The sequence below is a fragment of the Myotis nattereri genome, assembly GCF_964212035.1.
Source record: "Myotis nattereri genome assembly, chromosome: 13".
Classification (NCBI taxonomy): domain Eukaryota; kingdom Metazoa; phylum Chordata; class Mammalia; order Chiroptera; family Vespertilionidae; genus Myotis; species Myotis nattereri.
Genome location: NC_138088.1, coordinates 37,114,464 through 37,127,631, shown reverse-complemented (window position 1 = coordinate 37,127,631; position 13,168 = coordinate 37,114,464). Strand labels below are relative to the sequence as shown.

General features: G+C 43.0%; 1 protein-coding gene across 7 annotated transcripts in view; it reads left to right on the top strand.

Annotated features, from left to right (window-relative positions):
• The window catches only part of CPEB3 (cytoplasmic polyadenylation element binding protein 3), a 182,324-nt gene that overhangs the window by 132,327 nt on the left and 36,829 nt on the right, over window positions 1-13,168 (top strand). For all 7 annotated transcript variants that reach the window (XM_081104323.1, XM_081104326.1, XM_081104324.1 and 4 more), the window contains one exon: window positions 7,213-7,331. In XM_081104323.1, the coding sequence (XP_080960449.1) occupies window positions 7,213-7,331 (119 nt within the window). The remainder of the gene's footprint in view (window positions 1-7,212; window positions 7,332-13,168) is intronic.

Sequence of the window (13,168 nt, the reverse complement as noted above, 5' to 3'; positions counted from 1 at the left end):
TAGCCATGTCTTCCCTGGAAAAGTCTGTCATCTTTCTATGAAGTTCAGTTCATTTGGAAAAACAGTGAAATGTGTTTTTTAAAAAATGCTTCTTTGGGTCCTTCATGCATTGTTCCTAGATCAGAGCTCTGTCTGTGCATATTCTTTCTGACCTTCTTGCACTAGCGTTTATATTCCTTGAGAACAAGGACTTGCTGTCAGATCCCCCTGCAGTGCCCAGGACACGTGGTAAGTATTCAGAAAGTCCTAGAGATAGATGTTCTCTTCCAAGAGGAAAATGAAGGAGGAATCCAGTTCAGAGACCAGGCAGCAGGCACGGGGTTGGTGAGCTGCGTTCTCTCTTCCCACCCACTGCCCCCAATCCTGTATCTAACTAAGGAACTCTACTCACTGTTTTCCAAATGAACCGATCCTTCGACCTTTCAGTGCCTTGGCCTGTGCCCTTTCCTGACCTTGGAATGACCTTCCGTCCTGGACAAGTAGTTCTTCTCCAGCTCAGAGATGGCCTGTGCTCTCTGACTTCCCGTGGTGTTCGGATGCCTCTGCTCTATTTGTCTCTCCCCAGCGTCCTGTGGGACATACCCCCAGCATAACACTTTTCATGTTGTTTTTTTAGTTATTTATTTACAGGCTGAGTTTTTCTAGGGCAGGGATCTTCCTTAGCTTCTTCATCTTTGTAGCTTCGGTGCCTAGCATCATGCTTTGTACCTCCTAAATATTTTTGGTGCCATTGAATTGAATCCAAAGACAAAGACTCCTGAGGCAAACCAGGTAAATCCTCTGACCTAAAAGCCAAGGTCAGAGAGAATGTTTGGAACAGACTTCCTGTGCCAGAAGAAAAAGTCTGAACTCAGGCAGCTCTGGCTGGGGAGATGCCCTTCATGTCTCTTTAGGAAGGTCACGGGAAAGCAGGGAGCCTGGACTCTGTGTGAGGAGAGGTTTCTCTGTTCAGACCGTGGATTCTCCTCCTGGGGCTGATCTCCCTTAATCAGTAGCCGACCATTGCTTGATCAGCCACTGCTTTCTGAAGGCAGCAGCAGGTCAGGGCACAACCTTATGAGCTGGAATTGTTTTCCTACTGCAGTCTGTATGGAAACATATAAATCACTAAGAGCAAGTTAGTTGATTTTAAGAACTATTTCAAAAGACCACACACCTCTTTGGAGAATGGGAGAGTGTATTACCCTCTTCTTCATTAAGACCTCGTGGATTTTCCTTTTTTTTCACAAATCTTTATTTTAAAAACTGAAATTTTTAATAAAAATTTAAAAATTGTGAGTATAGTATAATGAATACCTATGTAGCCATCCTCTAGCTTCACCAGTTACCATTTTGCTACATTTGCTTTCTCTCTTTTTTTTCTGTTTGTATGTGTATATATACATGTATATATTTTTAAAAATATCTTTATTGATTTCAGAGAGGCGGGGAGAGGGAGAAAGAGACAGAAATATCAATGATGAGAATCATTGATTGGCTGCCTCTTGCATGCCCTTCAATGGGGATCAAGCCCACAACTTGGGCATGTGCCCTCACCAGAATCGAACTGGTCCATAGGTTGATGCTCAACCCCTGAGCCATGCTAGTTGAGCTATACAGGTATATTTTTGATGAATCTTCTGAGACTAAGTTGTAGATATCAAGACCCCTCCTAAATGTAGTAGCATGTCTCCAAGAAATATCCAGATTGTTCCAGTAATGTGTTTTAGAGCTGTTTTTAAAAAAAAAAAAAAAAAATCCAAAATGCAGTCAAAGTCTAGCCTTGCATTTAGTTATCATATCTTTTTACTCTCCTTTAGACAGTTTCCCAGGCTTTTTGTCTTTTGTATCATTTGAAGAGTCCATGCAAGATGTTTTATAGAATATCACTTAATTTGGAAGTTTCTGATTGTTCCCTCCTGATGAGATTCAGGTGAAACCCTGTTAGCAAGAAGGCTGCGCAGGTGATGTTCTACACTGAGAGGCACAGTACGGGACGGACGCAGTGCAGTGGTGTCAGCTGCCCTGCGGTTGCTGATGTTGAGTTTGATCATTTGGTTAAGGTGTTATCTGTCAGATTCCTCCATTGTGAAAGTACCTTTTTCTCCCTTTGCCATACTTATCTATGAAGTGATACCTTAGGATTATATGAGTATCCTGTATCCCCTGCCCAGATTCACCCTGTGGTTTTAGGATACATTGAGAATCCTTAAGTTGATTATTACTGTTATGGTGATATTCATTTTATTAAAATCCAATTTAATTCAGTGATATCTGCTCTCTAAATCCCCCAAGAACCTTCATTCTAAATATTCAAACCAATAAGCATCTTTACTAAATAAGAAAATTTGATTGACCTAAATAAAACTAAATCTAAACTTCTCCTGGTTATTTTGAAATTCATCATTTCAGCTCTTCTTAATAGAGTCTTTATGGGCTTTAGAGCAACTATATCTGCATAGGCCTTAAATTTTAGGACAAAAGCACAGGTCACCACTTCTTGCTACTAAAATAATCGTTTATTATTATTTTTTGTCACTTTTGTGATAGTTAAATGGCCACTGTTACAAAGTGACAATAAATAATAAATTGGGAAGTCCTTATTCTCTAGTGATAGTGCAAATTTACCTTAGCGTTTTTAGGTGAGATAGTGTAAGTTAATGGCTAAAGAATGAGAGCTTTGGAAGCTGACCTAGATGTTAAACCTAAGTTTATTTATTTATTTATTTTTTACAGAGAGGAAGGGAGAGAGATAGAGAGTTAGAAACATCGATCAGCTGCCTCCTGCACATCTCCTACTGGGGATGTGCCCGCAACCCAGGTACATGCCCTTGACCAGAATCGAACCTGGGACCTTTCAGTCCGAAGGCCGACGCTCTATCCACTGAGCCAAACAGGTTTAGGCCTAAGTTTAATTTTTAGATTTTAATCTGTGTCCCTTAATCACTTGGAGTTCTGTAAAATGGTGACAATAACAACTGTATTTACCTTATAGAATTACTGTGAGGAGGAGAAGAGCTAACAGATGTACAGTACTTATTAGCAAAGTGCCTGGCACATTGTAAGTGCTCAGTAACTGGTGTTTGTGGTGGTGAAGTTCATGGTGATTGTTATTTGTACTAGGGATCCATATAAAAAATTATAACACGCGAAATTATGTGTTTAAGCACTCGGGACGCTTTGTTTTTGAAACGTAGCCAAGAACATTTTGAAGGTTGTTATACTTAATGTGTTCTCAGGTATTAAGAGAAAAGATCTTTTAATTAAATTTCTCCTTCAAAAACATGGCCAAGTAAAATGGAATTTTTCTAATTTAGCACCTCTTCCCCCCACCCACCCACCCCTCATACCTTCCTGTTCCTCTTTACCCTAGGGAAGTGCATTGGTCGGTTCAGGCTTGTCCAAAAATCCCTCACTACTCTACCTTCCTCCCCAACCCGTTTGGCACCAGTGGAAAAGCAAGCAATTTTCTGCCATCTATTCTGCCCGTGACCCAGGGTCGTGATGGTGACAGTGCTGAGTTCCTCCTGCTACCCCCAGAGCCCATATTGACCCCGTCAGACTGGCTCTGCGTCGAGGGCCTCTTGACGCCCATCACGTCTCCAAAGCCCCCGCATACTCATCAGGCATTTGGGAAACAAGGTCACCACTCCTGAAATATGAGGAGTTTTATAATCCTGTTATCTCTGTCTGGCTCAGAGGGGAGGGAGTTTATGAATTTTTGGCCAAGATTTTTTTATACCTTTCAAACTAATAGGATAACCTTCCATCATAGTGACAGTTTGAGGAACTTGATTTATAGGTGCAATAGGCTTTTATTTAAAGAATGTATTCACATCAGCAAATAATACCACATCTGATCATTCTCCTGCTGGGAATGGCTAATGATATATGAAAGCAAATGTTCAGTCACTTTGTTTACAGAAATATTCAGCCTGTCATTCAAAAAACTTTGTTTTTCTTTAGTATCTGGATGACTGCCCTTTACTCACCAAATGCTTGCAAATGCAAAGTAGAAAGTATATGTCATTAACTTAAACTCTAATTTTGTAATGAGACATATGCAAAACTCAATTTTACATAGCACATAAATAACTGAAAATGCAGCAAAAGAAAAATTGACACTTTCATGATATCCTAATTTACAAAGCATCCTCACATATATTATCTCATAACCTACATTTCTATAAGATAATCAGGACACATGTTTTCTTCATTTTACAGAGAAAAGAGCCAAGTCAATGTTCAAGTTCATGGTTTCACCAGTTACTAGGTGACCTTGAATAGGTCTCTAAATCACTCTGCAAATGCTTTCCCCGTAAAACAGCATTTAAATAGTGCCTACCTCCCAGGTGTGTGTGAACATGAAATGAGTTAATGCGCATAAGGTCCATCAGCTGTTATTACCACACACAGCAAATGCTAGACTTAGACCCAAATCCAGTCCTTCTGACTCCTAGTCCAGGACTCTTTTCATAGTACCATGTGGAATTTGCCTCTTAGTAAATCATTGATTTAATTTCTATCACATTGACCTTGTTATTCTGGAAGGGATCTTTTTCTACTTTGTTTCCTTTGACCTTACATTTCTGAAGATCAAGAGGGAAATGTGTTTGAAGGAGCCTTCCTGTTTGTGTTTTTGTTTTAATCCTCTGGTTTCTATTGTCCTGTTGGTTTACTTGACCTAGAGGTATCTACCAGAAGGTGTTTTAGTTGGTGAAAGTATCATAAAGCTGTTTTCATGAGTGACTTGGGGTGTTTCTGGTGTATTTTGTTTTGGTTGGAAGGTCTTTTCATCTGATGCCCAGGTTGAAACCAATGCAGGATTTGATGTGGGAGATTGTAGAGGGTGGGCAGTGATGTGCAGGAAAGATGCAGTCAGCCTGGTGGCCTTCCAGAGGCAAGGAGCTGGAGACCGCCCCAGCTCACTGATCACACCCATCCCCAAGCACACCGAGTGTGCCTCAGGCCATTTTTTGAAATCCTCGCCTGAGGATATTTTTCTATTGCTTTTCAAAGAGAGTAGAAGAGAGGAAGGGAAGGAGAGAGGGAGAGGGAGAGAGGGAGAGAGGGAGGGAGAGAGAGAGAGAGAGAGAGAGAGAGAGAGAGAGAGAGAGAGAGAGAGAGAGAGAACACATCAATATGAGAGACACATTGACTTTTTGCCTCCCGCACACACAGCGACTAGGGCTGGGGAGTGAAACAGCAACCGATGTACATGCCCGTGATCGGGAATCGAGCCCACGACCCTTCAGTGTGCAGGCCGATACTCTCACCACTGAGAAACATGGCCAGGGCCCCAGGCCTTTTTGGTGTGCCTGTGCATCGTGTACACAGACAGGGTTCTTCCAAGAACAAGATACCCAGCGTGCCCCTCAGGACCTCTGTGGAAGGAAGATCACTTTAACCTGGTGAGGCAGGAGGTTTGAGAGCACATGCCAATACCTCTTCTTGGTGATTTTTGCATTTTCTAACTCACTCATCTCTAATATTCTCTTTGGCAAGTGGAATTAATGTTTTCACATTAAATGAAAATACTGAATTTTTAACAGATTCCCTGGGGCTCGGTGCCCGTTTGATACTATTTCTGGAAGAGAAATGACATGAAGAAATGATGTATTATCTTTTCTAATTGCGCAGTTAGGTTTTATTTTTCTTGCCTGGCCGCCTGCTGAATCCTCTGACCCATCTAGCCTGGGAGCAAAGCCCAGAAAACAGCTCTGGGTCCTACCACAGAGGCAGCCTCCCTCTGGCATCCACATACCCGCTCCTGTCGGCTTGGGGTCCCCCTTGTTGGTTGGCTGCTCCTTGTTGCAGTGGTCACTCCTGGTGTGCTGGGGAGTACTTGAGCTCTTTCCTGTTATGTTTACTTGGATGCTCTGTATAGTAGATGAGGAGTTTGGAAAAAGGATTTTAAAAAGAGCACCCATTCTTCATTATCCACTGCCAACGTTGTTACGTGCTGCCCAGGACTCCAGAGAGCTTTGCTTCTAGGCCAGTTAATTAACGTCTTTGATGTATGAGAATCTCCTGAACATGAGGGTTCTTATCTCTCCCACTGCTTCCATCTTCCTGGCACGCAATGCGTCAGAGCAGAATTGCGTTGGTGACGGTCTCTTTTGAGGTCAGTGGCAGGACCGGGAGTGGAGGCGACGGCTGAGAGACGTAGCCACGCGAGCGAGTTGTAGAGAGGCTGGATGGCTGGATGCTCAGGCTTAGCCTGGCTCACGATGGGCCCTTGCTCAGCTGTCATTTGCGAGTGCCAGTGTGGCAGCCAGTGTCAGAGTTGGCCCCTTGAACATCTGTTGCCCTCTTTGAAGTCTCTGCTGATTCTCCCAAGTCAGAGCCCTTATTCTTCTGAGGTCCCAAGGCGCCTCTGTCTCCACTCATCTCCCTCAGCTTTGTTGCTAGTAGTTCATTGTCCACATGTCTGTTTCTTCTACTGAAGAAGTCTCTTGACAGCAGAGACCTACGCTCAGTTATCTCAGTTTTGTCATAATTTATAGGTTGTGTCCCACTTGTCAAGTTGCTCAGTCCATCTTACTGAACTGAGCTGAACTGAGCTGGCTGTGTCCAGGGAAACCCTGCCGTTAGTGTCCTGTTTCTAGATCATGTGCTCCGTCATGAGACAGGAGAGTGTCCTTGGCGAAACAGAGCGTCATCAGAAGGAACACACTGGCCTATTGTGTGGTTTTGGTTTTTGGACAAGTTTTGTTGAGATATAATTCACACACCCTATGGTGCCTCCATTTAAAATGTATAGGTCAGTGGTTTTCAGTATGTTCACAGATGCCATCACTACAATTAATTTTTTAAAGCTTTCATCATCCCAAAAAGAAACCCTGTACCGATTCCCTCCAGCCCCGCAGCCCTAGGCCACCACTGATCTATTTTTTGTCTCTATAGATTTGCCTCTTATGAACATTCCATGCACATGGAATCATACAATATGTGGTATCGTGTGCCTGGCTTTTTCCCCTCAGTGTGATGTTTTCAAGGTGCAGCCATGCTGCTGCACGTATCAACCCTAAGGCAAGGTGGTGTGTATAGAGCACCTAATGCAATGCCTGGCAAGCGAGGGTCTCAGTAACTATGACTTCCCTGTGTCCCACTTCAAGTTCTTAGCTCTTGGGAAGAATTGGCCGAAGTAAAGCAATAGATAGCGTTGTAAGTGGTGTTCTGAGTTCAGTGTACTGATTCCTCCCCCCACCCTTTGTTTTTGTTCTCCCCAAGGCTATGCCTTTCTGCTGTTCCAGGAGGAGAGCTCAGTGCAAGCTCTGATCGATGCCTGCCTGGAGGAAGACGGGAAACTGTACCTGTGTGTGTCCAGCCCCACCATCAAGGATAAACCGGTAGGTAACAGGCAGCCAGCTGTTGCTTTTCTAGAGCACATGTGCCATTGTAATGGGAATGCTGGTAACTGGGATCCTCTTACCCGGGGTGACCTTGCTGTGCAGTGGAGCTGGACTGTCATTGATGGGACGCTAATAACAAATTACTCAGTATTTCGTTTTTTACCTTTGGGACCGCATGTAAACACATGTGCCCTTGTCTTTCACTTTACAGCTCTTTTAAGCTAATTCCTATTCAGAATCTCTTAATTGAAGTAAATAATGCTCTTAATGGTTTTGGCAGCTGGTTTGTATTATTATTTCAGATCAAGTACAGGAGTAATTTTTTTTTAAAGATCATAATTGTCGGTGTTTATGTGCCTTTGAATGCGAGGCATTGTGCTGAGTACCCACAGCTGGCTAAATCGAGCCTCTGGGCCAGGAGCGTACACTCTACAATGGAGAGCTTGGAACAGGGCAGGGGAGGGGAAGGACAGGGAACACGGACCCAAAACCCTAAACAAATGTACACTAGTACAGGGTGTGGTTACTGAACCAAAGAGTATAAGTCCTTGGGTGAGAGAGGAAGCTGCTTCCTTTCTCCTGGCAGAGTGGGTATGAGTGGAGAAGGGGCAAACCTATGTTCTGAGCAGAAGAAAAGAACTCAGTTAACACAGAAGAAGTAAGGATCTGTGGGAAGTTGGGGGGGGGGTGAGTTTGTATGTTGAGACTTGGTGCTAGGAGAGGGAAATAGAGTACAAATAGTGATGTGGTCCAAGGCATGGATCTTCCTTGGGGCCTCAGCACCCCCTGTAAGACTTACACCAGAAGAGGGGGGGCTCGCTTGGCAACTAGATGCACTCTCAGAAATGTGCATGGGGAAACAGTTAAGGTTGGACATAAAAGTTAGAGTCTTGACTCTAACATTTAAATAGCTTCCTGGCTGTGAATAAACTCACCTAATCCTTGCTGAATCTTGGTTTCCTCATCTGTACAATGGGAAGAATAATGGTCCCTCTCTGGGATGTCAAGAGACTCAGATAAGAGGGAAATGATCGTGAAAACATCTGGTGAGGTCAGGTACTTGTGTAACTGGATGTGCTGTTAGTCTAGCGTAGTGCTTTTGGATTCAGAAGAGTGAGGATAGAGTTTATCTACATGGTAGCATCTGTTGAAAAGAGTGGTGACATCTAGGACAGGGTCTACAGTTGGTTGCACAAGAATGATGCTGGACTTGGCCACCTCTAGGAGGGAGGCTGCAGTATGTAAAGCAGAAGGGAGGGTTAGTAAAGAATGGAGATGTTGAGCATAATAGAATAATTGATGCAGAAAGAGAAGCCAGGGTTTTAATACATGTGAGGTGCTACTGTGATTTTCAAATTCTGGGGCCATTAAACATTTTTTTATAATAACAATTAGCAGTATTAGATAAGGTAGCATATGAGGCAGGGGGAGAGGAATAAAGAAACAGTATGTGGGGAAAAGAAGTAGGGAACCTTTGTTAACTTTGGTCTTAATTTAAACAGTGTGGAGAGGCCGGGTGTTATGAGGGAGACACGGGGACTGACTGCCAGGGAGCGTGCAGGGTTTCATCTGAGTGAAAAGCAAGAAAGCTGAAATAACTTCTCTCAGTCTCTGTGGAATAGTGTGAGATTAGGAAGACTGAACCCAATTGGTCAGGGTCAGATGTCTGTCAGGTAAACAGCCAACCTCCAGAGATCATCTGCCACTTCACATCAGTGGAAGGGGAGTGGAGTGAGCTAGAAAGGGCTAAGGTGGGATTGATTGGTCATACATTCTAGGAGGCGATTAGAAATATATTTATTTATATATAAAAAGGCAGAAAGGCAGAGGTACACATTGAGTTATGCCCATAGTAGACTAAGAAGCAGTTGGATTGAGGGGAGGAAACTAGAGATGAGCTGATGGGTCTTGTATCCCTCGGATGGCTCATCACTGGCTCTGTGGGAGGATAATATTCCTTGTGGGGCAAGCCTCACCAGGACTGGGCATCTCTTGAGAGGGGAATGAGCAGTGGTGGTTGCAGATGGAGGTGGTGTGGAGGCAACACCATCACTGTTGAGTGTTTTCATTCCAAACACGTGTTACCTTTGGCTCGAGGGACTTCTGAAAATAATTAGTGTAATTATCTGTCTTGGAAATGTTTATGGAGAAACTAACTTTCCTTGTTTGTGTTTTCTACAAATTTTTGCCTTATTGCAGTTTTCACTTTCTGAGCTCAAGTGAAGCAGTTTTATTGGAGCTCAGTGAATTCTGAATGGTGGCTGCTGATCACATATTTCTTTGACCCAAGCACACTCAGAGTTTCCAGCATAAACAATTTGAATAAAATTTAGGCTGGGAAACAAAGAAATCCCCAAACACCTGTAGTTCGAAGGAGCTGGTTCCCATTTTGGGTTCCAGCTCTTTTGGCTCCATTTTTGAAACCTCCTCTTCCTGTGCCTCAGCTCTACGTCTCTCCCTCCTGGCCTCGGGTAGCCACACTTCCCTCCCAGGTTTCGACACCTCCCACCTCACTTTGGATGCTCCCACAGAAAGTGAGAGCCCGGCGAACCTTTGGGAGTAAATGAGGACCTTGGCAGTAGCTCAAAGTAAAGTCAGCATTTGGAGCTCATTTGCCAAACTCTCTGAGCTATGGCTCTTTCTACTTTTTCTGCTCCTTAGCTTGGCTACCTTTCCGTATCCCAGTGCCCTCATTCTGCTGTTTAGTTCTCTCCAGTCCTCCCTGGATTTCTCCTTGGAACTATACCGTGTTCCAAAATGACCTCACAGATTTTCTATCCTTTGTCCTTCCCCTAACCTCCCTCCCCAGCCCCCATCCCCACCCCGCATCCTCCTGCATCAGACCGAGTTCCCTTTGTGTGGATTAGGTTAATCAAGATTCTTTTCCTAGTACAGAGCCTGATAGCGAGGTTCCCTCTGACTTAAACCTTCTAAGATCATGTTTGTTTTTAACTCAAACGATTCCCTAATTAGTGCATTTCAGGTAGTGTTCGTGTTTTTGGTCTGCGATTACCTTTCATTAAATGGCTCCACTCAGACTGCTCTGTGAGCTGGACTGATCCTGAAAGGTGGCAGAAGAAACTTGGTTCGTGGCCTGATTGTTTGACTCCTTAGGCCCAAAGAATGGGTAGTCAAATCGGCAAGAGCAGGAACTATGACAAAATTCCTAGATATATGATTTTTCCTCATCCAGGCCTGCGGTGAAACGGACAGACATTGTGACCTTGGTCCCTCTTGTTAAGGTGACACTACTTTTTGAATGTATGAATAGATTGAACCTGAAAGTTCAGGACGGCAATCTGATAGAGCAGGGAACCTGGGAGGGTCTAACAGAGATAGGAGGTGAGGAAGGAGAGGTTTATGCTTTTTACCTTCTAGCACCATTTGGCCAGGGATGTGGGATAGTAAACACCTTGAAAGGCATATCAGAGAAGTTTCCTGCTTCCTTCTCCTTGAAGTTTATAGCACAATCACAATGATAAATATCCTGAAATATGACTGACTGATTTTCTATACAGTATTAAAAAACTGTCTTACCAGACAGTGTGCTTACATCAAGTCATTTCTTTAGGTTATTGCTCAGGTAACATGGTCATCCACTTAAAACTTGAAAGCAAAAGTTGGAAAAAAAAAATGTTAGGAGCAAGGAAGCTGGAAATAGAGGCTGGCTTAATCCTTTAATTTTTGCTTCTGTCCAATCTGCTTATCATTCTGGCCTCTCTTGCCCCCATCCATATATGAATGAGATTGCTGGCACTTTCCATCCCTCCTCTTTAGTTACAAAAGCAGTCCAGTTCCTTTTGCCTGGGATTTAATGCCTTCCCAGACTGGCTTCACATTTTTTTTCCAAACTTAACCTTTTTCTGCTTTCCTTATAAACCCCATATTCAAATAACTAAGATATTTCTGTTCCCATCCTAATTTCTAATTCTTGTCCTTATTTGAAGACCCCTCTCAAATGCCTTCTGTTCCCTGAAGCCTTCTCTGGTCACTGCACCATCTACTGTACCTGCTGCTCGAGCTGTCGCCAGCCCACGTGTAGCCATCTTTCTACAACAGTTTGCCTGCTTTCCTTCAAACCACCTTTGAGTGTGGATTGTGGGCAAGGCCTTCGTACTGGTTATTATGAATCAGAACTTATTCTGAATCAGGCATAAAACCCTGTGTCAAAAACGTAATAGTGTCATGGGTAGATAAAACGATATTTAAATACACACTAATATGGAGCCTGGTGCATAAAAGCTTCTTAAATATTTGTCAAATTAAGGAAAAGAAATACAATGAGGATATGATCTAAAGGACTTTGGAGAGTTTATATATGCCTGGAGTGATAAAAGAAAGCTTCTTGAATGAAGTGTCATTTGAACTAGGCCTTGAAGGATTAAGAGAGTTTGGAAATTGGCCGGGAGAGGGGTGAGGGGTGGGTAAACAGACATTTTCGAGAAATCCAACAGTATGAAAACAGAAATGAGAAATTGCGTGGTATGAATGGCGAACATTTAGGCTGGTTAGATGGAGCACAAAAGTATGACAGGAGTAGAGGAAGATGAAATTGGGAAAAGTAGAAAGGGGCTAAGTTATAGGGCATCTTGACTGACGGCCTCAGTCCTTGCGTTTGTGGTATATTTACTCAAACTCTTGCATTCTCCATCTACTACCTTCTAAAATGACAACTGTGTTTTTATCTTGGCTCAATCAAATCTGGTTTTGTTATATCCCCCCTTGGAAATCTTTAGCATTTCTGATCTTCTTTGTTTGTTTGCTTTTTGAATCCTTGGTCTAAATTTGTGGTTTGGGCACTTTCCATCATAGGAATTTCTCCAAAGGAGGATTCCGCCTCTAAAATGAGAGCAGTACTTCCTCTTCATAATAAATCCTATTTCCCCCCCTGAATCTCTGATTTTGATAATGGTCCAGAGTTCCTTAGTGCTTGCTGGAGTCTTTGGAAGCTGTTATTATTTATTTTTTCGAAGCTGTTATTGAGGTCTAAAAGATGCTGCAGTTCCAGTGTACTAAGCAGTACCTAGTGGACAGAACAGCCAGTCCGTCCCCTAAGGCAGTGGTCGCCAACCTTTCAGACCTCACGACCACCAGTGGACCACCGGTTGGCGACCACTGCCCTCAGGGACCATACTCGGTGTTTTCCAAAGTGCATTCTGAAGAACACTTGTCCCACCAACACTGGTCTCTTGAGAGGAACACTAACAAAAGGTTTGCTCATAATAATAATGGGTGTCATTTATTGGGCACTGACTTTGTGCCTTTTATATCTATTTTCTTCTTGAATTAAAGGTTCAATAGCCAAAAACATTTGGGGAAAAATTGATATATTATAATTCTGACAAGTCTTGCAGTAAGTAAATTGTTTAACCCAGCATATTATATGCCTGGTTGGGAATTATACTGGTGAAAATTTGTGTAGAATTACTGTTCCATGAAACACATGCAAAGAATAGGCTTCTTCCCAGGAAAAACTTAGGTCACTTGAACTTTTATGTGTACATTCCTCTCAAGAGTCTTAGTGACCAGCATGCCAGTAACAACATCCTTGTCCTCGTACCGTGGAGCTGAAAATACACACTGGACAAAATTGTGTGGCTACAGAGCATGATTGCTTGAGTCTGTGAACCCGGAAGATAAAATAGCTGAAGACTATGCCAGTTTCATTGCGAAGTCATCCTCTTGAACTTTTCTAATGGCTAGGTTTGTTAGGTATAAGAAGAGTCCATCTGTTACTTCTTTAATGCATTGAAAATGGGTAGAATAAGTTTGGAAAGGAGAGAGAGGTTAATCACTCACAAATAAACGTGCACCGTGACTTGTCCAGGAGACTA